Source organism: Gopherus flavomarginatus, chromosome 6 (genome assembly GCF_025201925.1).
Source record: "Gopherus flavomarginatus isolate rGopFla2 chromosome 6, rGopFla2.mat.asm, whole genome shotgun sequence".
In the NCBI taxonomy this organism is placed as follows: domain Eukaryota; kingdom Metazoa; phylum Chordata; order Testudines; family Testudinidae; genus Gopherus; species Gopherus flavomarginatus.
In genome coordinates, this window is record NC_066622.1 from 65,434,616 (window position 1) to 65,460,305 (window position 25,690).

The 25,690-nt window shown below is 44.8% G+C and overlaps 2 protein-coding genes across 6 annotated transcripts in view; one reads left to right on the forward strand and one right to left on the reverse strand.

Moving 5' to 3' along the window:
- SYNPO2L (synaptopodin 2 like) overlaps positions 1–8,323 on the reverse strand; it is a 60,117-nt gene extending 51,794 nt beyond the window's left edge. Inside the window, exon 1 of the mRNA XM_050960057.1 lies at positions 7,984–8,323. Coding sequence (XP_050816014.1) covers positions 7,984–8,088 — 105 coding nt within the window. The 5' untranslated portion in view covers positions 8,089–8,323. The remainder of the gene's footprint in view (positions 1–7,983) is intronic.
- A 2,789-nt stretch (positions 8,324–11,112) lies between these two features.
- The window catches only part of SEC24C (SEC24 homolog C, COPII coat complex component), a 67,468-nt gene continuing 52,890 nt past the window's right edge, over positions 11,113–25,690 (forward strand). Inside the window, exons 1-4 of one of the 5 annotated variants that reach the window (XM_050960032.1) lie at positions 11,113–11,341; positions 18,014–18,216; positions 21,143–21,229; positions 23,604–23,745. In XM_050960032.1, the coding sequence (XP_050815989.1) occupies positions 18,042–18,216; positions 21,143–21,229; positions 23,604–23,745 (404 nt within the window). In that variant the 5' untranslated portion in view covers positions 11,113–11,341; positions 18,014–18,041. The remainder of the gene's footprint in view (positions 11,342–18,013; positions 18,217–21,142; positions 21,230–23,603; positions 23,746–25,690) is intronic. The other 4 variants (XM_050960029.1, XM_050960030.1, XM_050960031.1 and 1 more) reach the window with 4 other exon arrangements.

The following is a 25,690-nucleotide window of genomic DNA, read 5'->3' on the forward strand; positions in this document are numbered from 1 at the left end:
TAAAGGGATAGTCCCGTTTTTGGGGACTTTTTTTAATATAGGTGCCTATTACCCCCCACCCCCTGTCCTATTTTTTCACAGTTGCCATTTGGTCACCCTATGCTGAGGGCTGCCTAAGACTGTAGGAATATAGCTATATATTGTACAAAGGTGATGGGAGCCAACATTGTAAATAAACTGCACCAGATATTTTACCAGCACAGGGGTCTCTAAGCAGTTTGTGGACTTGAGCAGAGGCAGGAGCGAGTGGGCCCTGCCACAAGGTGGTTGTGCTAAATTTCAGTGAATATACATTGGTTTAAATTGATGTATTCCCCTACAGCACTGGAAACACAAATAGGGTTATGTTAGAGCAGGCAAACCAGGGTGTGAAACTTATCAACCTTGTCATAAACAGATAAGTAATAGTTAATAGAACAGAAGTACTTCATCTCTCTTTTGCCTGTAAAGGGTTAACAAGATCAGTGAGCCTGGCTGTCACCTGACCAGAGGACCAATCAGGGGACAGGATACTTTCAAATCTTGAGGGAGGGAAGTTTGTGTGTGTGCTGTTAGAATTTGGTGGTTGTTCACTCTGGGGGCTCAGAGGGACCAGACGTGCAACCAGGTTTCTCTCCAATCTCCCTGATACAGGTTCTTATATGTCCAGAATAGTGAGTACTAGGTAGATAAGGCGAGTTAGGCTTATGTTTGTTTTCTTTATTTGCAAATGTGAATTTGGCTGGAAGGAGTTCAAATTTGTATTTTGCTGAAAAGATTTTAATTTGTACTTGAATACTTAGGCTGGGAGGGTATTCCCAGGGTCTATAGCTGAAAGACCCTGTACCTATTCCATCTTAAATTTACAAAGATAATTTTTACTGTTTTTCTCTCTTTAATTAAAAGTTTCTTGTTTAAGAACCTGATTGTTTTTTTTCATTCTGGTGAGACCCCAGGGGACTGGGTCTGGATCCACCAGGGAATTGGTGAGGAGAAAGGAGGGAAGGGGAGAGAGAAAGGTTAATTTCTGTCTGTGTTAGGATTACTTTCTCTCTCAGGGAAAGTCTGGGAGGGGGAGAGAGAAGGAGGGAGGAAGGTGAATTTTCCTCTCTGTTTTAAGATTCAAGGAGTTTGAATCACAGTGATCTTCCAGGGTAACCCAGGGAGGGGAAGCCTGGGAGAGGCAACGGTGAGGGAAAGGGTTTACTTTCCTTGTGTTAAGATCCAGAGGGTCTGGGTCTTGGGAGTCCCTGGGCAAGGTTGTGGGGGGACCAGAGTGTACCAGGCACTGGAATTCCTGGTTGGTGGCAGCGCTACAAGTACTAAGCTGGTAATTGAGCCTAGAGGAATTCATGCTGGTACCCCATCTTTTGGACGCTAAGGTTCAGAGTGGAGAATTATACCATGACAAACCTGCTTTCAGTAGCCAAGATGAGGGGTAGCAAAAAATAAAACAAGGAGCATGAGTGGTGAAAAGTGAACTATGTTTGTGAAGTTATTTCCATGTCAGTAATGGAAGGCCTTATTAGCGACATGGGCAAGGGAATTTTTGTGATATACGCAGCCTGACTTTGATCTCACATACACCTGACTTCTACTGGTTGGCATCACTGTAGGAGAATCAGTCCCATTATTTTTATTTAATCTGACAGTCCATTCAGACAGAAAGCAGCAGACATAGACCACTGAGCAGACAGCATGGATGGCTGAGATTACCAGAAACTCCAGTCTTCTAAGCCAAAAGTTCAGCTCAAGGCTGGAAACAGATTTGTACACAGAGTTGACCACAGAAGATCGAGAGAAAGCTATGAAGATAAAGATTTTCGATTACTTTACTGGGGAGAGAAGATGAGAACTGAGTGAGATATAGCAATGTTGCCAAGCAATAATGCCAATTACACTAGAATAGCTACTGAAGGCATTAGATAAGTACTTGACCTGAAACAGAATGAAGCAGCAAGATATCAGGTTTTTGTATGAAGGCTGGAGTCAGATGCATATGTCAGCAAGCTGTGAGCCCCAGCTTTTGGGGTACAAACGATTCATAGAGCAGAAACCAAATCATGTGTGACATCCCCAAGATCCACTTGCAGGCCAGATTCTGCTCCCAATTGACATCAGTGGAGGCAGGATCAAGCCCTCAGAGGACTATTGCTCAGAGAAACAGATCTAACCCCAGACAAATGCCTCTTCATAGGGAGTGGGACTTTGCTGCTGTGGAAAGAGAGGGTGAGGGAAACTTGAACCTGAGATGGACAGAGCAAAGTGAGCACAGGAATATGAGAGATCTAGAATGCCATGAGAAGGGGTGGGGAAAAGGCCCAACCTATGGGCAAGAAGTGTGGGAAACAGGACCACTCTGAGTCAGTGCCACATTTACAGCAGGAAGACGAAAGCTGGAGGAACTCGATGGCTAGAGGGATTGGTAGCAGTTTCATATAACAGCCTTTCACCTGTCAGTTGCTGGTAGGAATGCAGCTCGGGGGCCTGATTGCTCCTTGTGTTACTACAGTTTTTATGGCAGTATAACTGCACTGAACGCATTGGAGTTACTGTGGTGTAAAACTGGAGTAACAAGGCCCATGACAAGAGGAGCCAAAAGTTGTTGGCCTTTAATTGGTGACCTACGTGGAAAGTGTCTGGTGCTTTCAGCCAAGGGCCTGAGGACTGCAGAAACAGGCACCACAATTGTCACTTATGATTCTTCTTGCTGGCAGCAGAGGGGCCAAAGCTGGAATGGTCATTAAGCTTGAATTACTCTCTGGGTGATTCCTCTGGGGGCATGGTGATAAAGCATTGTGAGGGACATCACATTGCCACATGCCACACGTATTCTGGGGATAAACTGGTAACCTCAGTCTCCAGACCTGTCAATATGTTATGTTTTGCCAGCATTAAATTAACACAACATGTTATAATTAGCACAGGCTGGTGCAGTGCAGGGAAAGGCAGAAGAGCACAGGGTGGATTACACCAAACACAGTAAAATCATGCCTGTGTGCCCAAAGCCAGCCTAAGGACCCAGACAAAACCTGCATTTCCCAAAAATGCCATGAGAACTCTACTACTCAACTACTAGCTTGTTGCCCTAGTTTTTAATATAATACCAGGAACGACAGTGAGAGGAAAAACTAGTCTGCAGATATGGCACCAAGTGCTGGTGCCACATAGTAAAAGCATTCTGCAGCAAATAGGTAAATGCAAGCTTAAAATAAAAATCCTTGCAAACAAAATTGCTTTGAGGTGGCATCCATCAGCAGTGCAGACAGCGGATTGGATCACAGTTTACCACCACAATACTTTTAGTCTGAGAGACAATGAGGGCTGAGAAGAAAACATCTCTACCAATCATACTAGTAGAATATGAAGGTGTAATCCCAGGAGATGAACACAGGCATAGTAAAATCACCTTGCAAAAGCACAGTCCTCTTGTGTATACCATAAGGCTAACAAAATGCAGAGTGCAATTGGCCCAAGTGGAGCACCTAAATAAAGAACCTGTTGAGAAGGGACATGGTTGCTTTGATTGGAGCACACACTGTGTGGATCTGTAGCGCAGTCCACAGTGGTAGTGAGGAACTCATCAAAAACTCTTTACCAGATGTGGGTGGTAAGGCAAAGGCAATATCCATCTCTAGTACTCAGGATGGCTCCTGGTATACAGAGCTGGCAGGAACCTTCAGGTGCCTCATGACATTTTGGCTGGCAGCATTAGGTATGAATGCATGGAGGAAATCAGATCAGCCTTTGGGGGCTTCCACTGCAATCACTGACAGCCATCCACTAAAGGGGCTTCTGGCCTCCAAGGGGATAGGAGCCTCTGTCTGGCTGTGAGTGGACAGGCTATAAAGGATGGAGCCATCTGAGACAGCTTCAGCACAAAGCTGGGACAGTTCTTAGACAGCGGGCAAAAACTAAGAAGTAACAGTCAGCATGGATCCTACAGAGAGGGGAACAGGATTTAAAAGGGAAGAGTTTGAAAAAGAGACCTGGGGGGGCAAATTGTGAGGCGCTAACTAGATGAATTAGTGGGATTTACTGAGCAGTGTATCATGAGACTTAATACACATTTGTATGATTTAAGAACTGGTCCTGACTTCACAGCAAAACTAACACAAAGAGCATGGAACAAGCTCTCTCTGATTTTGCATATGCTCGTCCAGCCATGGCTCTAGTCTTTTTATTCCATTTTCAGACTATGTGTCCATGTTTGTGCAATTTCCTTGCCCTTAATCCTGAACACTGGTGATGCCCAGGGAATCGAGAGCCAGACCATCAATTGATGTAAATTGGTTAAGCAGATTTGCACCAGCTGAGGATCTGGTTCTCCGTGTACAGTTCACCTTCTGCCCTGGGCCTGACAATCCTAACTCTTCACCTCACCTGGGAGGATGGGAGCTAATCCAGGAGTCTCCTGCAAAGCCATTCTGTTCCTCAAGGTCAGCAGCAGGGCTGATCCTACCCAGTGTTACCCTCCTGTTGGGTGCCTAGCTTGCAGCTCTCTCATGCTCAAGATGCCTGTGCAACCACACACCCTGCATGGCTGACTGAGCTTTCTGTAGCTACACCATGAACTGAGTTCCACAACCACTGCTTCCTAAATACCTTCCGAGTGGTGGCCGCAGCACCTGCCTAACTACAGAAAAGCCATAAAACAAGTTCAGGAGCACTCTGAAAGCTGGTAAGGGCAGCTGAGCCCTTTCCACGGTGCAGCCTAGTTGTATTGGGCATGCAAAGGCCAGAGCTTCTGGCCTCTATCTGCTATGCTGCCAGCAACATTATTTTTGTGCCACAGTGTGTTAGGGCATCCACCTGTCTAGCTCGTTAATAAAATCTGTTGCCCCGTTAGCTTATTTATTACTGGATTGACTTTTGGTGCAGCTTTCCCAGCTGTATGTTAAACCATTTACCCTTTTCGACTGTGGGTTTCCCAGGCATTATTGAGTTCTTAAGTTTCCTTTAACTCGCTCTTCATTCCTGCCAAGTCTGAGAGTTGTGATGTTGCCCTTCCTCCATGCCAGGGCCATACCTTACATATGACTTTACCATACAGACATTACAGCTGATTGCCTATGTGGACCAAAATAGTCACTAAGTGTCTCTGTGCTCGGTTGTGAGCTGCTAGGTGTAGATATCTGCCAGTTAACCTAGGGTACAAGTCAACCCTAAAGCTGGTCCAGCCACAGTTTAATATTGGTGCTTCAGACCTATTGATAGTACTATGGTCACTGGATCCTGGGCACATTTAAGTAGAGGAATCCATGTGCATCTCCCTGATCCTGAGACCAACCTGGTGTGCCCCTTAGTGTAGTTTAGAGCAGGGCTGCTTTAAATTACATCAGACCGCCTATGGCCCCCAGGGGCTGATTGCCGGAGTGCAGCTCACTCTGAGCATGTCCCTTAAACAGAGGCTGTGGAAGATGGGGTGGCATAGAAGCCAGCTATGCCAGTTCTGCATCAGCTAGGCCCACCATGGGGATCCAGCAGTTCTCTCCCCCTTTGTGCTGCCTGGAGTGGGGCTCACAGCTGAGCCCTTCATGTAGCCACGAGGTTTGAAACACCTTCTCAAGCTATGTATTCTCCTTGTAAGATGACTTGGTTTCTGTATGGAGAAGCAGCTTCAAATCCCATTTTTAACCTGTTTCTTTATTCAGTTGAGGCAAACTCAGTGACGACATGTTGGAAAGAACAGTTTACAACAAAAGAAGGGATCAGGTTGGTTTAGAATGATCTACCTTTTGTAAAACCATGTTGTTATAAGCTGGGGACTCATCAGTTGGAAGTAACATAGGAGGAGAAGGATCTCGGCATATAGGTTGATCACAAGATGACTATGAGCCACCAATGTGATAGGGCCGTGAAAAAAGCTAATGCGGTTTTGGGATGCATCAGGCGAGGTATTTCCAGCAAAGATAAGGAGGTGTTAGTACCGTTATACAAGGCACTAGTGAGACCTCATCTGGAATATTGTGTGCAGTTCTGGTCTCTCATGTTTAAGAAGGATGAATTCAAACTGGAACAGGTACAGAGAAGGGCTACTAGGATGATCCAAGGAATGGAAAACCTGTCATATGAAAGGAGACTCAAAGAGCTCAGCTTGTTTAGCCTAACCAAAAGAAGGCTGAGGAGAAATATGATTGTTCTCTATAAATATATCAGAGGGATAAATACCGTGGAGGGAGAGGAATTATTTAAGCTCAGTACCAATGTGGACACAAGAACAAATGGATATAAACTGGCTATCAGGAAGTTTGGACTTGAAATTAGATGAAGGTTTCTAACCATCAGAGGAGTGAAGTTCTGGAACAGCCTTCCAAGGGGAGTAGGGTGGGCAAGAGACATATCTGGCTTCAAGACTAAGCTTGATAAGTTTATGGAGGGGATGTCATGATGAGACAGCCTAATTTTGGCAATTAATTGATCTTTGACTATTAGTGGTAAATATGCCCAATGGCCGGTGATGGGAAGTTAGATGGGGTGGGATCTGAGTTACTACAGAGAATTCTTTCCTGGGTGTCTGGCTGGTGAGTCTTGCCCACATGCTCAGGGTTTAGCTGATCTCCATATTTGGGGTCAGGAAGGAATTTTCCTCCAGGGCAGATTGGCAGAAGCTCTGGGTGGTTTTCACCTTCCTCTGCAGCATGGGGCCCAGGTCACTTTCTGGAAAATTCTCTGCAGCGTGAGGTCTTCAAACCACAATTTGAAGACTTCAATAACTCAGACATAGGTTAGGGGTTTGTTATAGAAGTGGATGGGTAGGGTTCTGTGGCCTGCTTTGTGCAGGGGGTCGGACTAGATGATCACATTGGTCCCTTCTGACCCTAGAATCTATGAATCTATGACAGGCCCAGATGCATTGATAGCCCCTTCCCAAGTGCCATGCAAAACTGGCAACAGAAATAACCCCCAACTGCATAGTTTATGGGGATGCCAAAAATCCTATTCTCACAGAACCTCTGGATAGGTAGGCCCACAGGCGCTGGCTTTGTTTCTCCACAGCACACTGAGTTTGTGAAGAAGTTCTCTCTTTGGTGATCATCATCTTTCCCTATTTTAGAGACCTATAGCTGGGGACCAAGCTAAGCTATTCTATGTCATTTGGCTGAACTTCTACAGAATGTCTACAGAATCTCACTTCTGTAATGCTCTTCCACAGGGACAGGTTGGTTACAGCACCTTCCTGCCCTTGCAGCAGTTGTGAATTAATAAAGCAGAGGGATTTTTTTTCTAGCTGTCATACTTCAACACTCCTCAGTGATAACTTTGAAAAGAGAACTGCAGATCAGAAAGAACGCAGTTCAAGGTTTGTCTTGATTCCTGTTTTATCCTCCCCTCTCCTACCCTCAGTTTCTTGGAACCTGAACCAATAGCTGCTGCTCACATTCAGCTTAGAAAGCAATTATACATCTTTTGACAATACAGGAGACTCACAGTAATTTGCACTCATTTCTGTGAGATCCATTGTGATAGTAGAATTCTTCAATTTAGTGGACAAATATAGCTAAAGAAAAAGCATGAACACTGCATCACAAAATGGCTTTTGTTCCTTTCATTTGACCACTGTCAAATAGTTTTAATGATTTTCACACTTCATAATATGCCACTGGATGTATTAGACAAGCCATGAAGCCTCAGTAATATGAGTTCTCACTCCTGCATTGTTGCTGCTGTTATATCTTTGCTTACAAGTGAAGAGAATTGTGCAGATTATAAAGTGTCTGGATTATCAAGGTTCTGCTTGTGATGGGAGCAGTGATGGGCATCAGTGGAAGAAAGGAGATCCTCGCCTGCCAGTAGCCTGTCTATTTCTAGCTCAGTAACACACATTTCAGAACCCTCTCTCTTCCCTGGGCACTGCCAGACCATCCCACCCAAGATCTCCTTTCAGATCCACTAGGTTAATAGAGCATTCCTTAATGATAGTGGAAGATGCCTGACTCTCCTATCATATCTGGGATCAACTGCATAGCCTTGCTCTGGACAGTTAACATCCTCCAGTCCTACCTTTGACACCTGAAGAGGTCTTTTCTGCTCAGAGCCCCCCTGCAGCCTGAAGCCCCAGGGGGCCCCTCCAGACAGCGTGACCAGCACCTCCTCTTCGGCTCCCATGACTTCAGCACTTTTGGTTTCTTTCCTTCTCTGATAACCTCTTCCACTCTTCAAAGCAAAACCCCAGCTCTTACGGGGTGGCGACTCCCCATTCCATCTCCACAAATGGCATCCACCTCCTCTGGAGTCCCCCGAAAAGCCCTCTCCTCACTTTCTCTCTCAAGCTCAGACACACAAGAGGAGACTTCAAACCGATGAGCCCAGCCTCCCTGCTCTTCTGCACTCTCAGCTGCTGTGCTGCCTATGATTAGGTATTTGATTCTGCTTTTGGTAAGGGGCCAGAGTTGTCCCTCACACATGTCACGTCAATCTCACCCTCTCTGCCCCCCCCCCCCATGTACCATGGATCTCTCACCGACGTGTGGCTGAAAATAGCTCACCTCCTGTCCGTTTCTAGAGCTTTGTCTCACGCCCGTAAAGCTGGAGGGATTTCATTTAATCATTTCAGTTAAAATGGATATTTCTACCTCTCACTTCCACAAGAACTCCTGGGTTCACATAGCACTCAGGAGTCATATAAATGACAGTTACAGGAAGAGATATGACACTCGATCAAACTCCCTCACAACAGGCTCAGTTGCAGCACTTGGCTCAGGGAATTTGAATGTGATCACTTTTGGAGAAACGCTTTCTCCTTATATCTGTGAACCCTGGCAGGATCTCCTCTTATTGTGCTTTCCCCCACAGCCAGTGCATTCCCTCCACAGCCAGCCACTCCTACTACTCCTGCTCTTAAATGGTGTGACTACACTATATATAATTATCCACATAGATGGGGTTCTAATTCTCTCTGTGGCTCCTGGGGAATACCTTCGATGTGAAGGGGTTCCTGATTGGCATGAAGCTGTTGGAATGGCTCTGCAACACCTTCCCTCGCAGCCCCCATTGTGGGGATATGACACCCATGGCTGGCCAATGCAAGCTGACTTGGGCTGTTTAACTGTGGTGCAGGTGTTAGGGCTTGGCCTTCCCCCTTGCAGGGTCCTAGAGCCCAGGCTGCAGAGCCCAAACATCTACATTGCAACTAAACAGCCTCTTAGCCCAAGCCCTGTGAGCCCAAATCAGCTGGCACGGGCCAGCTGTGAATTTTTAATTGCAATGTAGACCAACTCCCAGAGTCCCTAGAGGGCCATGGGCAGACCAATGATAAATAAGAACAACCCTGAGGCTACTCTGACCTCCACCGTGGATCAAGTGGGCCCCCGGATAGCCCCAGAATAAGCTTACAAGGGAGCCTGGGGGGGTTCTGAAAACACAGGAAATGCAGCATCCATATGGCAGTTTTTCAGTATACAGAGGTTGCTAAGCACACAAGAGTTAGCAGTCCAATGGGGATTTTTTCTCTAAAGGGATTACTGAACCATTGGTGCAGCTACAAGCACTTATGGAGTCTGCTATGGCAAGGTCAGAGCACTCTCAACTCCTAACAGGGATTTTTTCCCCATTTTTATTATAGCTGCCTCTTACTCTCTCATCTGCTTCCTAGAGCCTTCTGTTGCCTTTTTCCAGTCTCTCCCTCTCCTTTACTTTACAGCTATGCATAGCTATGAGAATGCAAGGGACCTGTGGCTGCTCTGAAAGGGACATCACTATGATATTAAAAAGTGTGTGTGGAGGACAGTATGTTGCCTCAGTTTCTCCCTCCCCTCCCCACAAGTGTTTGCACCTATAAATCAGAATAAGGACCCAAGTGCAGATGGTATCCTTGTTTTAACACATGCTGAAATCCTCCCTCTGGCCATAGGTTTCAGGTGGAGTGGAGAGTGCTGATATTTGGATTGACTGATGGAGTCGAGTAAGCAGAAAATGTGCATGTGTGCAGCTTTCCCAAACTGTCAGCAGTATTAGAGAGACGTGAAGAATCGGGGAGGAATGAAAGGAAGGACAGGTCTGAGACTGCCTATGTCTCTCTCTAGTACCATGTGAATCTCCCCCAGTCCTCCGGCAGGAACTTTTTAATTCTGCAAGATCCTTGGGACAGGGACCTTGTCTCATCTGTATTTTGGACAGTACTGAGCACATTGTTAGCTCTCAACATATAATAAATAGTATTTATTTTACAGTTCTGTACGATGACATTTTGGCATTTTGAAGAGATTTTGCTAAGACTATCACTTTATGTCACCTTTTGCTGTGATTTTTCCATACTGTGTTGCTGTGTGCTGCAACGTCAAGTTGTGCTGCCATGTAATTACTCTTATTTGCAATGCAATTACATTTTGATGTGAAATTGGCATGTGGTTTTCTGTGGTATTTTAATGTGCCACCAACACATTATACTGCCTAAAAATCAGCACACCCTTTTGTTGCACAATGATGTTTTGCTGCAATACCATGTCGTGTTTGATCATATAATGGACTACACCTTACCAAAGAACTGTTGTGTAGCAGTGCAACAAAAACTCAAAAACTTTCATATCGAGCCTATAAAAATGGCTGCTGTGACAGTTTTCATGACCATCACAGCCACTCTGAGATGATGACTGCTGTCACTTCGTTGGGTGAGCGGCTCCCAGCTGCCCTTGGCCCCATTGGGCTAGCAGCTTGTGGCCACCATAGCCCCATTTGGACTTCTGTGGCCCATAGGATAAGAGGCTGATAACTCTATTGGGCTTGTTGACTGGTGGTGTGGCCTATTAACCAGCTGGTGACCCCACCAAGTTAGTTCATGGGCAATTCAGTGAGAGGGTGGTTTCTGGCCCATTGGGCGAGTGAGGCTGTTGACTCTGGGACTCGTGAACTCATTGAGCTTGTGTTGCAATGGATGAGCGACTTGCAGACAACTAGATGCGTGGCTAATGACGTGCTTCTTGTGGCCCAACTGGTGAGTGACCCTCACTGGGCAAGTGACATCATGGATGTGGTCCAATGAGCGAGCAGCTTGTGACACCCGTGGGTCCCCCGTCCCTCCCCAGGCGTCGCTGAGTTTCGCTCCCGTGACGTCATTGACACGGGCGTTCCCCCAGGAGCCAGCAGACGCAGAGGCGTGTAAGCCCTGTGACGTCAATGTCAGGGAGTGGGACCCGGAAGCCCCGCGGCCTCTCCCGGCCCCATGGCGCCTGCGCAACATTCGGGTCCTGCGAGGTTGGGCGTCGCGGCCGCCGGGGGTTGGCTGCGAGTGAGGACGTGGCAGAGAGCAGGCTAGGGAGGGGGCACTTCCGGGGGGAGCGACAAGGCCGGGAACCGGAAGCGGGGCCTGGCAGCGGAGAGCAGCCGGGGCAGCGGCGCCGGGAGGGACGAGCAGGAGCAGCCAGTGAGTGGGGCGGGCCTGGGGCTCCGGGCAAAGCCCGGCACGGGGTCGGGGGCCCTTCCCGCGGGGCCAGCTGGGGGCGGCCTGTCTGTGGGGGGCGCTCGGGCCTGGCTCCCCGCGCCCTGGCGGCCCCCGTGAGCGCCTGGCGGGGCTGTGCCGAGGGCTGACAGGCGCCGCGCCCCGACAGTGGCTCACGTCGGGCCCCGCTTGCCAAGCCGCTTCCTCGCCCCTCGCCCTTCCTTGAGCTCGCACCGGCCGGTCGGTGTTTGCCTTGCGACGCGCCGCTGGGCCGCAGGCCCCGCTGGCGCTGAGTAAAGGGGCGCCGCCCGCTCCCCAAGCGGATGCGGGGGCCGGGCCCCATCAGCCCGGGCTGCTGCCCTTGTTTTTACAGGCTCACTGTCAAATGTCTCACCGGCCGCAAAGGTTACAGCCCAGGCGGAAACACTTAATCTCCTGTAATCCTCCCGACTCTTGTTGCAGCACTTGTATTGCACCGTTCAGCTGCCGGGCTTTTTAGGGTTGGGAGAGACAATTGACCCACGCAGGGACCTGGCAATTCTTAAGTGATACCCAGCCTAAAGCTGTCCGGATCTGGGAATAGGCTTTACTTGCTGTTTGTTTTAGACTAATTTTGGAAAAGCAGGGAGAAGAGAGATGATGCAAGTGTGACCCAAAACTAAGGTGGTCTCTAAGAAGGAGATGGTGTGGAATGAAGAGAATCTTCCTCTTAAATGGGGCTTGGAATCTGGTTGCATTGTGTTGCTAAGTTGCGCCTGTCTTTCACTTCCTTGAAACTGGTTTCTGAGTCAGGGAAGAAGTTGCTGTGACTTGGTGTTGCCATAGGGTGTATCTGCATCAAGAATGCTTTGTAAATATTTTTCAGCATTGGCACAGAAAAATTATTACAAGTTTTCCAAAGTGTGCACAACTCCAGAAATCTTGTCTCCACTAGGAAAAATTTGAAAAACATCCCATTCTTGCTAACGCCAGTCAGTAGTCCAGCTTCCCTAGTGATAGCCACATTGGGAGCCCTAGTGTAGATGGACTTCTTGCTGCTGCTGCTGTTGTTTTAAGCATTATCTCAGCCAAACTTGCTCAGAGTACACCTCTATTCTGATATAACACGAATTTGGATATAATGCAGTAAAGCAGCACTCTGGGGGACAGATCAGTGTGTCTGGCTCCGACACGCTGCTCTGAGCGGTGTGTTAAGAGTGCCGAGCTGTGGTTGACGGGTTGGATAAGGGGCAGAGGGTCTTGCGGGGGGGGGGGGGGGCGGTCAGGGGACAAGGGACCGGGGGCTGCGGTTGGATGGTTTGGTGGAGGTTCTGGGGGCAGGGCAGTCAAGGGATGGGAAATGGGGGCGTTGGATAGGGCGTGGGAGTCCTGAGGGTGATTAGGGACCGGGGGGTCTCTGGAGGGGATGGTCAGGGGACAAGGAGCAGGGGGGCTTTGATGGGGGTGGGGTCTTGGGAGGGGTGGTTGGGGCAGGGGGTGTGCAGGGGGGTTGGATGGGCTGGGGGTTCTGAGGGGTCAGTAAGGGGGCGAGATGTAGGTGGGGGTCGGATGGGAGCATGTTTGCTGACAATTAATAATGGAAATGCTCGAGGCCAAAGCAAGTTCGATATAATGCGGTTTCACCTATAACGCGGTAAGATTTTTTTGGTTCCCAAAGACCATGTTATATTGGGGTAGAGGTGTATAAGTAATTGACATAGTGCTTGAAACACTGGTGGCTCATCTGCACCTGAGCTTTCAAAGTCACAAGATAAGTATCTTTACCTGGAAAGGAGATTCTGTCCAGCTCTGTTTTTGTTGTAGTCCAGGAGAGAATTTATTAGTTGAGCTCTAGTTCAGGGGTAGGCAACCTATGGCACACATGCCAAAGGTGGCGCGCGAGCTGATTTTCAGTGGCACTCACACTGCCCGGGTCCTGACCACCGATCCAGGGGGCTCTGCATTTTAATTTAATTTTAAATGAAGCTTCTTAAATGTTTTAAAAACCTTATTTATTTTACATACAACAATAGTTTCATTATATATTGTAGACTTACGGAAAGAGACCTTCTAAAAACGTTAAAATGTATTACTGGCATGTGAAACCTTAAATTAGAGTGAATAAATAAAGACTCGGCACACCACTTCTGAAAGGTTGCCAACTCCTGCTCTAAAGGAACAAGTAACGAGTTCCATTGGTTTAGGGTCAGAATCTTTGGACGGAGAAAACACCATCTGTAATTCCAGCAATTCCAATAAGCTATCCAATAAGAAAAAAAGATACTGCCACAAAGATGCAGTTGGTTCCTCAGGTGGATCTGGGCTGGTCAGATCTCTGACCAGACATATATAGAAGCTGACCCCCTCTCAAGGCTCTAGTGGAGGGGACTGTGGACTGACCTGGAACCTTCTTGGGTGTTAAGCCTTGAATTTCAGGATCCATCAGATCGCTTCTCTCAAGATTTTCTCCAGAAAAGTTTTCTTTTCTGCAGATGAGCAGTTGGCACCATGGAAACATCAGTTCTGAAGCAGACTTATGCTGTTATCAAATCTGTGAATTTCACTGTTTCTATGAGATAAAAATTCATGCCATGGACTTCTCTGATCTGAGGAAAACCAGTTCCTTCACTCTGCCATGCCTCTGCCTCAAGTGTGGTTTAGTTCAGGCATGCATGAGCATTTTTGGATCTTCTGATGCCACCTTAGACTTTAAATCATATCCAGAGGGAGAACATTCTGGTTATGGTCTGCCTTGAGATACTTTGGCCTTATTATCTTATACCTGCTTTAGCAGTTTTTACAACTAGAGGTGAATACAAGACACACAAATCATTTCCTCCAAAGAAAGTGAATGCTCTTGCATGGACTGCTTGATCTTTTTCTGGATCAGTAGTTATATGATGTGCTGTCAGATACTTACTGAGGAGCTAGTAGGACAGTCCTAGGAAGTGCCCATTCTACCTCATCCCTTGAAGAAGCTCTCAACTGCTTCATTTTCTCCTCCAGTTGACACCAAGATTTTCCAGAACATAGCTCTGGAAGTAGACTGTAGCTCTGGCCATTATACTAATGGCTTTGACCAGGAAGTCCCATATTTATTTGACAACTTGGAGCTGAAGGAGGCCGTAGTTTTGTCTTTTCAGAGGACTTGCTTAAACTGGCCAGAGAAGTCTGAAATCCTTCTGCCAGGCTGCTTCAGGTTTCTAGGAAGCTTGATTCTATATATTTGGTCCTGAGAGAGGTATCTAAATTGGTTTTTCTATCTTTCTAGCCCAAGCCTGCCTGATCTTGATTGCAAGTGTTATATGTAATGCTTAAGTGTCAACCCAGCCCTGAAAACAAGGAGTCAAATTTGATATGGTTGACCAGAAGGCATAATCCTCTGTAGTCCTGATTCCTATACAGTCTAAGAATCCTTTCTGACCTTTTTGGAGGAAGCAGAGAGATTTTTCATGGTGGCTCTTTCAGCAACAAGTACTGCTACACCAAAGCATGCCTGAGAATGTTCAAGAGATGCTCGGAATCAGTCACTGAAGATCCAGATCCTCACTCTTCTTCCATTTGGAGAACACGGTGGTCCTGGTTTTTCAGACATGGGAAGCAATTTCTTTGGATCGCTGGGTCTTGAAGATTGAGTGGGGATACTCCCTTCAGTTCAAGGCCATGTCAGAAGACAGCCTCTGCTTCCCTTTTCCTCTTCCGGGATCCCTCTCACAAGAAACTGCTGGAAGTAGAGGTCTTGTCCCTGTTGAAAATGGGAGCGATAGAAATGGGGCCAGAACCTTACTGAAAGAAGGGCTTTTGTTTCTGCTATTTCCTTTCCCTCCGTCCCTTTCAGAAAGATGATCAAGACTGGTTGGAATAAGTCCATTTTCAGTTCTGAAAGGGAACTGACAATAGTTTTGTCTCCTCTCAACTAATACGTAAACCATTTTCAATAACCAGTGTAAGGGACTCGTTGATGAAAACTGTTTCATGCAGTTTACTATGTAGATTTTTCTTAGACAAGAACTTAAACTGAATTTCAGTCTGCTCTGTGCAGATGTTAAAAAATCAATGATTAATTGTAAGAGAGAGGGATTTGCCCACCAAGCCACTCTACATTTCTCCTTCATCTGCTGTTACACAGCAACATGATTGTATATTGTGCACGTTGGTTGTCTTCTGCCCCTGCATCCTATAGCCTTTGCCATTTCAGTGCTGTATAAACTACTGGTTTGGGATGGAAGAGATTAATGTGCACAAACTTATTATAGTGGAATCTGCTTAACTGGTTTCAGAGTAGCAGCCGTGTTAGTCTGTATCTGCAAAAAGAACAGGAGTACTTGTGGCATCTTAGAGAGTAACAAATTTATTTGAGGATAAGCTTTCGTGGGCTACAGCCCACTTCTCATTTATTGGGGTGTCTTACAAGAAACTGAAGTAACCTAGTGATTGTCAGTAATGACCACTGTTTAGATGTGACGGTGTTAGCACATTAGCATCAAAGCTGCGTAATGGAATTCTGTGTAGCTAGTAGCAAGTAGTAAAGTGATTAGCCATGTTTAAGTGTTTTTGATACAGAAGTTGCTAATGCAGATTTCCAATATACAAAATAAAAGTGCAGTTTTTTCCCTAAAAACTTATAGGCTGCCTTCAAACATGAAGGATAATAAAGCACATGCTAATTTTTTGCCTTTGTGGATTATCTTTGTGAGGAGAGGGAACGATTTATATAATGTTACAGTGAGAACTGAGTTTCTTCAATGAAAGGTGCATGACGATAGTACTATTATTTATACTTCATATACAAACCAAATACCTTCCAACTCCTATGCCAACTTCCTATTTAAATAGCTACCTAGTGTTTTTATCATATCAGGCATTAAAATGGGAATGTTTTATCCCTTTAACATTCAGTGGTGGACTCCTAGCAGCCACAAATACATTAAAATTTACTACAGCATTGTGATCAGGCTAACTATACTGTGGTCATGGCTTGACTGCAGGTGTAATATCCCGTTCTCCTTTGCATATGGTTTGTATGGATCTTTAAGAATTTGTATCTATACAGATGCAGTACTCAGAACTACAGTTACTTCTCAGGAAACATTTTTGCATATGGCTGCTAAGATCTCCCCAGTTGCTTGGCTTTCTAGTTGAGTTTAGGGAGTCTGGATTTAACATGTTAGAAAGCTGTGATAGCTGTCATAGGCCTTGTCTTCACTAGGATAATAGGTATTTAAACACGTTGGCTAACACATGTCAAAATCCTAGAGTAATCAAAACAGTTGCTGTTACAACATGTTAGCTGGTTGAGGTAATCCCTACATTCCCCATTAGAGTTTACCTCAACCAACTGACTCATGTTAAAATTACATCTGCATCATCTGTCTAATTTTTAACATGTTAGCTAAAACGTGTTTAAATATCTCTTTTCTTAATGTAGCCATAGCCACATGTGGTACTTCCTCACACAGATAGGGCATGGGGTGGCAAGGATAGGAGGGGCAGAGCTAAAGCTCTTTGGTATATCCAAATCTACTTTCCACAATTTTTATGTAACTGTGATCTTATCTTTGAATTTTCTGGCTTTCAGGCACTTCTATTTTTTACAACAGCATACTACTAAGTTATTGCAACCTTAACTGTAAGGTGGTAAACAAGATCCTGTAGCAAATATGGTATATCTAAGAAGGTAACTCAACCAGTATATTAATGTAAAATAACAGTGGGGTCCTCTGTTGTCTGTGAACCAAGCACGAAGTGGTCCACAAGCTCTCTCTGGATCAAGTTCTCACCAGCATGTCTGGCTGTGATTTCTGTATTGTGTCTGTCACCAGAGTATTGAAGTGCTGCCTACTTTATATTGTATTAAGAGAAAGTTAGTGAATTTTTAATGTGCATGAAAGCGAGGAATGAGGAGTCCCTCCATTCTGCAAGTTCCCTCTCGCAACTCCATCATAGCTCTGTGCTCTTGTTCCGGTCATTCCCTGCTATTCCTGCTCTGGCGTTCATGTAACTCTGTTCATGCAGCTCTCCTAGCTTGAGGTTCATTCGACTTCAGTCTCAGGTCTCCTTTGAGCATTTGTCATTTTAAATGTTATTTACTTATTTCATTATAGAGATAATTAGGATTTAAATTACTGTCCAGTTTATTTTAAAATGTCATCTTGACCCTATTCTGGATTCTGAATCCTTTGTACTCTGAGGTAATTAGTGTACATCCATTTTATGTCAAGGAAGCAAGACCTAACAGACTGAGCACAGGTGCTGGGAGTCAGGAACTGTTGATTACTGATTCCATTTCTGCTAGTGATTAGTTAATCTTGGGCATGACACCTGTATTCCTTTAGTTTCTCTGTCTGAAATGGGGGGATACCTGTCTCTTTTTATAGGTGATGTGAGGTTTAATAATTCTGCAGTGCTACAGAAATGCTAAGTATTGTTTGAGGCATTTTGAAGCACTATCTTTAGATAGGTTTTTCCTCAAAAAGCATTTTATCAAAAAAATCCAATTTAAATAAAAAAAAATCATTGATTTTTTATCCACCCTGAAGGCAAGTGAGACACTTACTAATGCATTTCCTTCTCTAGCATCTCACGGTTATTAGCAGGCCAGTTCCCGCTCAGCTGCTTTCATAGCAAGGGATGCTTTTTGGACTATTGTTTTCTAATTGTGTTCTTTTTTCCTTGCAGGTGAGACTAGCTTGGGGATGTGAACACAATGAGTGTAAACCAGCAAGCTCACGCAGGGCTTCCTTATGGGCAGCCTCAGCCTGGATATCAGGGATACCAACAGTCTGGTTATGGAGGGCAGCAAATGTCTGGAGTTCATCATTCTCAGTATGGCGTTTACAATGGTCCGCTGCCAGGATATCAGCAGCCAGCCCCTCCACAAGGTACTCTTAATCAAGACTTAGGAACTTAATAGCCTGTGAGTTTGAGTGTATTGGGAATGCTTTTCCAGAGCTGATGGCCTACTGTTAGCTAAATGAATATTGTATGGTACAACTTCTCTTTAATATGAACAATACTGTATGCTAACTCTTCAGAAGTCAAGGTAAAAAGTGGGTTTTCTTGTGGTGCAGCCTCAGTGTTGCTCATCATTTGGTTGCATAGAAGCCATTTGACCAGCTCATTAGTATTAACCTTTTTTAGTAGCCCACAAATTAAATGTTGAGACGGTCCAATGGCAGCTTGTTCTCTATACTTCCCCATTCATGAGGTCCAGGAGCAAGAATGCATAGGACAGTTTCCATGCTGAGCTTGGATTGTGAGCAGTAATAGGCTGATAACAGGCCATGTGACTGAGGCAGCTCCATATTCATCTGCAGAAAAAACCTGTGGCTCACTCTCGTTCCCGAAAGATATGGGCATGCAGTCTGTGGTAGTGTTGGTGAAATGACTGATAATACTGTCGCCACATGTGTAATTAATAAATAAATGTTACCAATTTAAACAGATACTGTTAATGATAATCAAAATTAGATCTGCTTTTATTTTGCATCTGTTTGCAAGACAGGTCTAATGTTTTTCCCCATCTTCAAAACAAATGCTGTTGTAACAAAATAATTCAGTGTCAGCCGGTAAGCAACTAAAGAGCAACTCTGCTATATAGTATGATAGAAGGAAAGAAACTGAAGTTTAATTTTCATGTTTGTAATTTGCTTTTCATAAAACAATTTGAAAATATTATCTTTTAATGTTTGTAAAGAGTTGGACTCCTAGGGCTAAAATTCTGTCACCCTGGTCATAGGTACTTAATATATCAGCCACTGACAGCCTTCAGCCATTCACCTTTTAATAGTGTAACACATTGTGTGCATGACTGAAATCACTTCTTCTAAGATGGCAGTAGTTGAATTTTTGTTAGGGACCACTATGGAAACTTTTAATGTAATCAGTGTCTGGAAGTTAGTCCTGGGGGGGAAAGATAACATATTCTCTGTTCACTCTTTTTGATGTCTATGAAATGAAACTGCCAAGTGGCTTCCTGTCTGATACTGCAGTGATTGTAAGGCATGAAAGTACTTCTTTTTTCAAGACCAGTGGCTGTTTTTATTTTTACCCCTTTCCGCTGAGTTCTGTTTTGATTGCACTAGCAATAAAACACTGCTCAATTACAGATGTAGCTGAAATATTATTTGCAAAAATCTGAGATACTAAATGCCTCAGTAAATTGGTGGCAATGGAATATGAACCTTTTTGCCTCTAGATCACCAGAACAAAACCAGCTCAGGTCAATAGTGACTGAAAGATGTCAATATCTGATGGCTGTTGGTCAAAGTGCAATGAGTTTGGTATCACCTGTTCCCAGCGGACAGAGGCCCAAATCCCAGAATACCATTTTACAATACAGCTCAGACCAGTGATTAAATGGAGCATGGGGCTTACTTTCCATGTACTACCTAGAGGTGGTTCTCTCAGGTTATAGTGGAAGCATATTAGTAGAATGGTGTGAAGGATGCTTGAATTACCTGGTTGTGTGTACTGTACCACTTTGCAGATAGTTCCAGGGACCAAAGCCTTTAATCTATCAGTCCAGGACTTCTCACTGGTGTGAAATTGACTAGCTCTTTTAAAAAGCTTGTATATGACTAGGGAGGAGGAGAGAAGAAATGTAGGATGCTCTGAGTATTAACATAACATCCAGAAGTGGACATTTGTTCCTATGAGTGCCAGACATGACATAATGGCGGGAGACAAGCAACACAGCATCAGGGAAGGACAGATGAAGTTATAGTGAATTTAAATTAGATGAACGGATCCTTAGTCTGAGGGACATGAAACTACCGACACTGACATATGTTCCTGAAACTTCAGCTGAGGGTTAAGTACTTTATCAATTTTGTTTAACTTGGTATTGTATTATCAGGGACCTGATAAACGCGCAGCCATATATATTACTTTAAATGCAGGCAACTTTAAAAGGATTCAAGAGGTAGGGTGGTTTTCCCAGCAACCTCTCCCTTGCTCTGCTGCTTGCATCACCATCTGGAGCTGGCCAACTTCCTTCTCTCATTCTTCCTTTTTTCGGCCAGCTGTCTGGCCATCTCTTCTCCTCCCTACCACATACAAAGGTGTATCTCACATAGTGGTGGTAGGATTCATTTGCTTTGCATGATGTAGAGGCCATAGGCCAGTCCAGAATCGTAAGGGGCTGGCAGAAATTTAGCACCATGTAACTTCAGAGTTGCAGTTGGGACTAAATTTAAAAAACAGTAGCAAAGGATCTAAAAAGGTGGCTGCTATGCCATGCTTTTAGAGGAGAAATCCCATTTTCTGATCTGACTTTTATTGCAGTGATAGTCCCAGTTGGTAGCAGAGTAGAAGAGGTGTTATGCCACTAGTTTTCATTGTAAGTGGGATAAAGACATGATGTTACATTATTGACTGAGCAGTAGCTAGTTCTTGTTAGTGAAATGTGGAATAAACCTACCATGGGCTGAGCTTGTATGAATGTTTTGTAGGAGATGGTTGCTTTTCTGACAAGGTTTTTCCTGGGAAAAGCAATCCTACAGAGTTCTCTGAATGCCATGTTGCTGCTGGAATACTTGATGTTGTCCAGGCTCAATACTATTTAAGCCTGCACTATCTACAATGGTTAGGTGTTGCCCATTGGTAGTACGTTTTCTAGACAATAGCATAGTAATATGGAGTAGCAGAGTATAGGCAATATTTCAGGATTTGTGGGGTATAACAAATAGAGCCATGCTACATCTCCATGAGTTTCTCTGCTCTAAAGCAAACTGACTTCAGCTGGCATTGTCAGCTTCTGAGTACTGTCTCTCAGGCTTTACTTGCTGGTGTGTTTTGTCTTTCCAGGTTACTTTTCTTCCTTGGGGTTCCCTTCGAAAGGCTCTCCTGTTTCTCTCAACTCTGACACTCCTACTCTTGCACCTAACTTCATAGGTAAATGGTGTCTTCTGTGTGGGAGTATTTGTGATGTTGGCGTCCTGCTGTCCATACAGCAAAAAATAGTTTCTCTGCTAAGTGTCTTTGTGAAATCTGTTCCATTCACATTTGATCTGAGCATTTTGTTTCAAGGAAGTGGTGAATATGCACTTTGGTACTCGGTTGCAGGTTGGTGATATCCTCACTGTTCTACTTCCTGGCAGCCTTACAGAAACACACACAGGGTATAAAGAAAGAGCCTTAGTAGAAATTCCTGATGATTGCCTGATTTAGACTGAACTACAGCTGTGTTTGATTGTCTATCCTGTTAGTTTAGGGCACTATGAGGTCAAAAATGGGGCTAACTCACTTAAACAATTTCACTATAAAGAGAGATTGAGATTTTTGTCAAAGTATCTTTGGTCGCAGGAGAGTGTAGATGGTAAATGAAATGTCCCAATGGGGTCTGTGTTGCAAAAAGGTAATGTCTTTAGCTGAGGATAAAGGTGGACAGAGGGGCTTTAGCGGTGACACTAATACAGATAATATTGACCAAGAGCAATTTTAAAGTAAATATTTTCCAGTGATTTCTTGGGGCAATTGCAAGGAAACAATTAAAGAAATACATTCATAACTAGCATTGATGTATTTGCAAGAGACTGAGTTTTGTCAACAAAGTTAAATCACCTTTGAAAATTTCATTTCATGTGTTCATGCATTTTAAACTATGCTAACGTTAGAGCAGTCCCACTATCTCCTTCTAGGAATCAGTTTAGATATGCTTTTCAGATGCATGGAATAGACCCAAGGTAAGGTTGTATCCCACAGTTGCTAACAGTTTTGCAAGGAGACTGTTCCCTTATGGGAAGGAGACCCCAAAAATGTCTTAAAGTTTCTTAAATGAAATTAAGTGCCAGTAGTCACCCATCACAAAAAAAGATATAGCAGAAATAGAAGGGGCTCAAATGAGCAACTCAAACGATTAGAGGCCTGGAGGGACTACTGTATGGGAAGAAAAGATAAAAAGTGTTAGGACTGTTTAGTTTAGAGAGGAGACAAATGAGATGTGACTTATTGGAGGTGTATAAAAAACAAATAGTATAGAAAGTAAATTTAAATGTCCCTTTGTTCTTGGTATTGTGAGGCAAGGCAAATAGGGCATTCAGTGAGATTTTGGCAACTCATTTAAAACTTATAAAGGAAAAAACTTGTTCACATAAGTCATAATTAGCTCATAGAACTTATTCCAAGCTATCTGTGAAGCCAGGTGCATAGTAAATTAAAATAAGACCATGCTTATATAGGCAAAATAAAATGTATGAGTATACGCCCCTCTTGATTGTGTGCAAAAAACAACTTCCTGGGATTGAAAAATAGCTTCCCCTATGGCACTTTATTTCATAACTCCATTATGGGGATACTAGCAGCATACTATGAAATATCTGGTACTGGCCGCTGTCAGGATACTACTAGTGGTCTGATCTGATATAGCAATTTTATGTTTTAAGTCATCCGCTTCTAGTCATATGTATAATAATACAAATACATATTTTTTTGTGACTAGTTGTCTTGATTGTGCTAAGTATCCATTAGTGTGTTTGCCAATGTGATCATACCAAACCTGTGCTTGTGCATTTTGTTTTGGAAGTAGACACTGCAAACACTTCTTTGGCATCGCCCTATGTGCTGGGGGACTGATAGGGAAAACAGATTTCGTTTCGCTGCACAATTATGTCCACACTGCAACTGAAACAGTTTGATCTAACACATGCGAGACTAAGTCTGTTAACCACTATTCAGTTTCCAAATACTTCAATTTAGACATGTTGTTCCCAGTTATATTACAAAAAATATAGTTCCAGGAAACAATTTTGTAAATGGTTTCAGCAAATGCTTTTCATATGTCAGTGTGTACGGGAAAAGTGACCCAATGTTGACATAAGGTCCCACCTGACCATTTCCATTCCTTAGTTTTGAAAATAATTTAGCAACTAGCATAAAGGGGGTCACACCACTGTTACTGAAAGGATGATGGACATATGGGCCTTGTCTTTAGCTGACTCTTTGGTCAGTGCTACCACTAGTGAACTTCCACTTCTGAGACTTAACCGAATATCATTGAGACCTCTTCTGAGTGGAAGTAGACAACACTGTGGCCAAAAGTGCTGGCATCCTGTTCATGCTAGCGGTTTCACTGTTGCTGTAAATGGAGCTGCACTGATGCTTCAGCAGTGGTGAAAGGTCAGTGTAGATACCACCTTAGTTCACAAATCATTAATCTCCTCTTGCATGTGGAGTCTTGTTTCTCATAGTTTTGTGGGTACCTGGTCAGTGCTGGTAGATTTCTGTAAGGTAATCCATGCAATTAATATTTCTCTCTGTGTATTCCTAGGTACATTAAGAGCTCCCCCTACGTCTGGAGCACCCCCACCAACCTCTGGTGCATCTGTTCCTGCTGGCCAGCCAGTGTATAGTCAGTTTGGGCAAGGAGATGTGCAGAACGGGGTTGCAACTTCAGCAGTCCAGATGCAAAGGTACTTACGAGAAGAGCAAGTCATAGGAAAGGCTTTGGAGACCTTAAATCTATCAAGCTACAGGAGCACAATATTACTTTCCTCCCCTCCCCCACACCTTTCCCTCACTACTTCCCCAAGCCCCCCCAAAAAAGGTGGGAGGGGAATACTTAGGGTCTCTTAACTTGTGCTTTTGGTAGCAAAGAGGTTTTGAACTGGCTTCACGTTTTTTCTTTTTCCATCTCACTGCCACTTGTGAAACAATGTAAAAGGGAAAGGAATACAATCAAAACATCAATGAAACTCAATGAGCAGACTTCCCAGAGATTCTGAGCACACCCAGTTTCTTTGGCATCAGTGTGGCCAGGGAGTTTCTCAACCACTTTGAAAATCAGGCTAGAAGCTGCCCCCCCTCCCTTTTTTTTATTCCTTTAGAATAATAATATCTCATGAGCTTGAAACTGTAATGTTACTTCCTGAAACGTTCTGCTCTTGTTAGCTATGTCAGGGTTGCTCATGAGAGCAGCGCTGTTGTCTTTGGGGTTTTTACGTGAGAACATTGACACCTGAGTGCAGACCATATTTAAATAATTTCACGTGCTTAAAATACAGGTGAGTAGGAAGGAGTCCAAACTTTGAATCATCCAGATATGAATCAATGAGCTTATGGAGTAACTCTCTTCCCCCCCCCCCCCCCATTTTATTGTATTAAGCCAGTGGTATCCAGCCTTTTTATGCCCCAAATCACTTTTTGAATTTAAGGGCAATGCAGGATCTACCCTGCCCCTTCCCCAAGGCCCTGCTCACTCCATTTCCCACCACACACACACCTGTTGCTCGCTCTCCCCCACCCTCACTCACTTTCACTGGGGTAGGGTTGGGGGTCGGGAGGGCGTATGGTCTCTGGGTTGGGGCAATGGGGGAGGGGGGCTGAGCCGAAAGGAGGGGATTGCAGTGCAGGAGTGGGAGAAGGGTCTAAGCTCTGGGAGGGAATTTGGGTGCAGGAGGAGGGTCTGGGCTGGGGCAGTGTGTTGGCTCTGGGACGGGGTTCAGGGCTGGGGTGCAGGAGGATGGTATGGGGTCCTGGTATGGTGCAGGAGGGGGTTCAGGGTACAGAAGGATGATATGGGGTCCTGGTTCCGGGAGGGAGCTAGGGGGTAGCCTCCCACTGGGCGTCACTTATTGTGAGTGGCTCCCAATCGGTGACGCAGCAAGGATAAGGCAGAGTCCCTGCCTGCCCTGGCCCCACACCACTCCCAGAAGGGGACAACATGCTCCTGGGGAGTGGATGGGAGACACGGTGCTCCGCGTGATGCCCCTCTCTGCTGACACTGCCCCCTCAGCTCCCATTGGCCACAGTTCCCTGGCAATGAGAGCTATGGGAGCAGTGCTTGCAGGCAGGAACAGTGCACACACCTCCACACACACCCTCTCCACACACACACAGCGTGCAGGGGCATGCAAGCCGCTTCTGGGAGTGGTGTAGGGCCGAGTGTCAGCCCAGCTGCACTGCCAGAGATCGCGATTGACTGGGAGAGTCCCCAGAATTGACCAGTCGATGGTGATCGACGGTTGGTATTAAGCAATCATTTCTGCCACATTAAAACTGTTTATCATTGGCTTTTATAACCTGTTTGTATTGTCTTTAAATCCTTCCTGCGTGGAAGGGGAATACACTGCTTTGTGCGGGACCTAAAGTTAGTTATTTTTTTCCTAGGGTAGATTTTAAGTATTGATAATATGGGCAGACTCTTCCTATGATCATGCAATAAGTACATGTAACATTTCACAGTAGGGAGAATTTGCTACACAGTCTCAATCTTTGCCTCTGGAAACCTTCTAAAAAGACCTGAGTTGTAGAAATACACTATAATACAGTGGACACAGTGGTTGTCAGTACTTACTGTTAATCTGTTCAAAAACTTCCCCTCAAAAACCTTAGGTCAGGCCTGCACAGCTCGTAAAG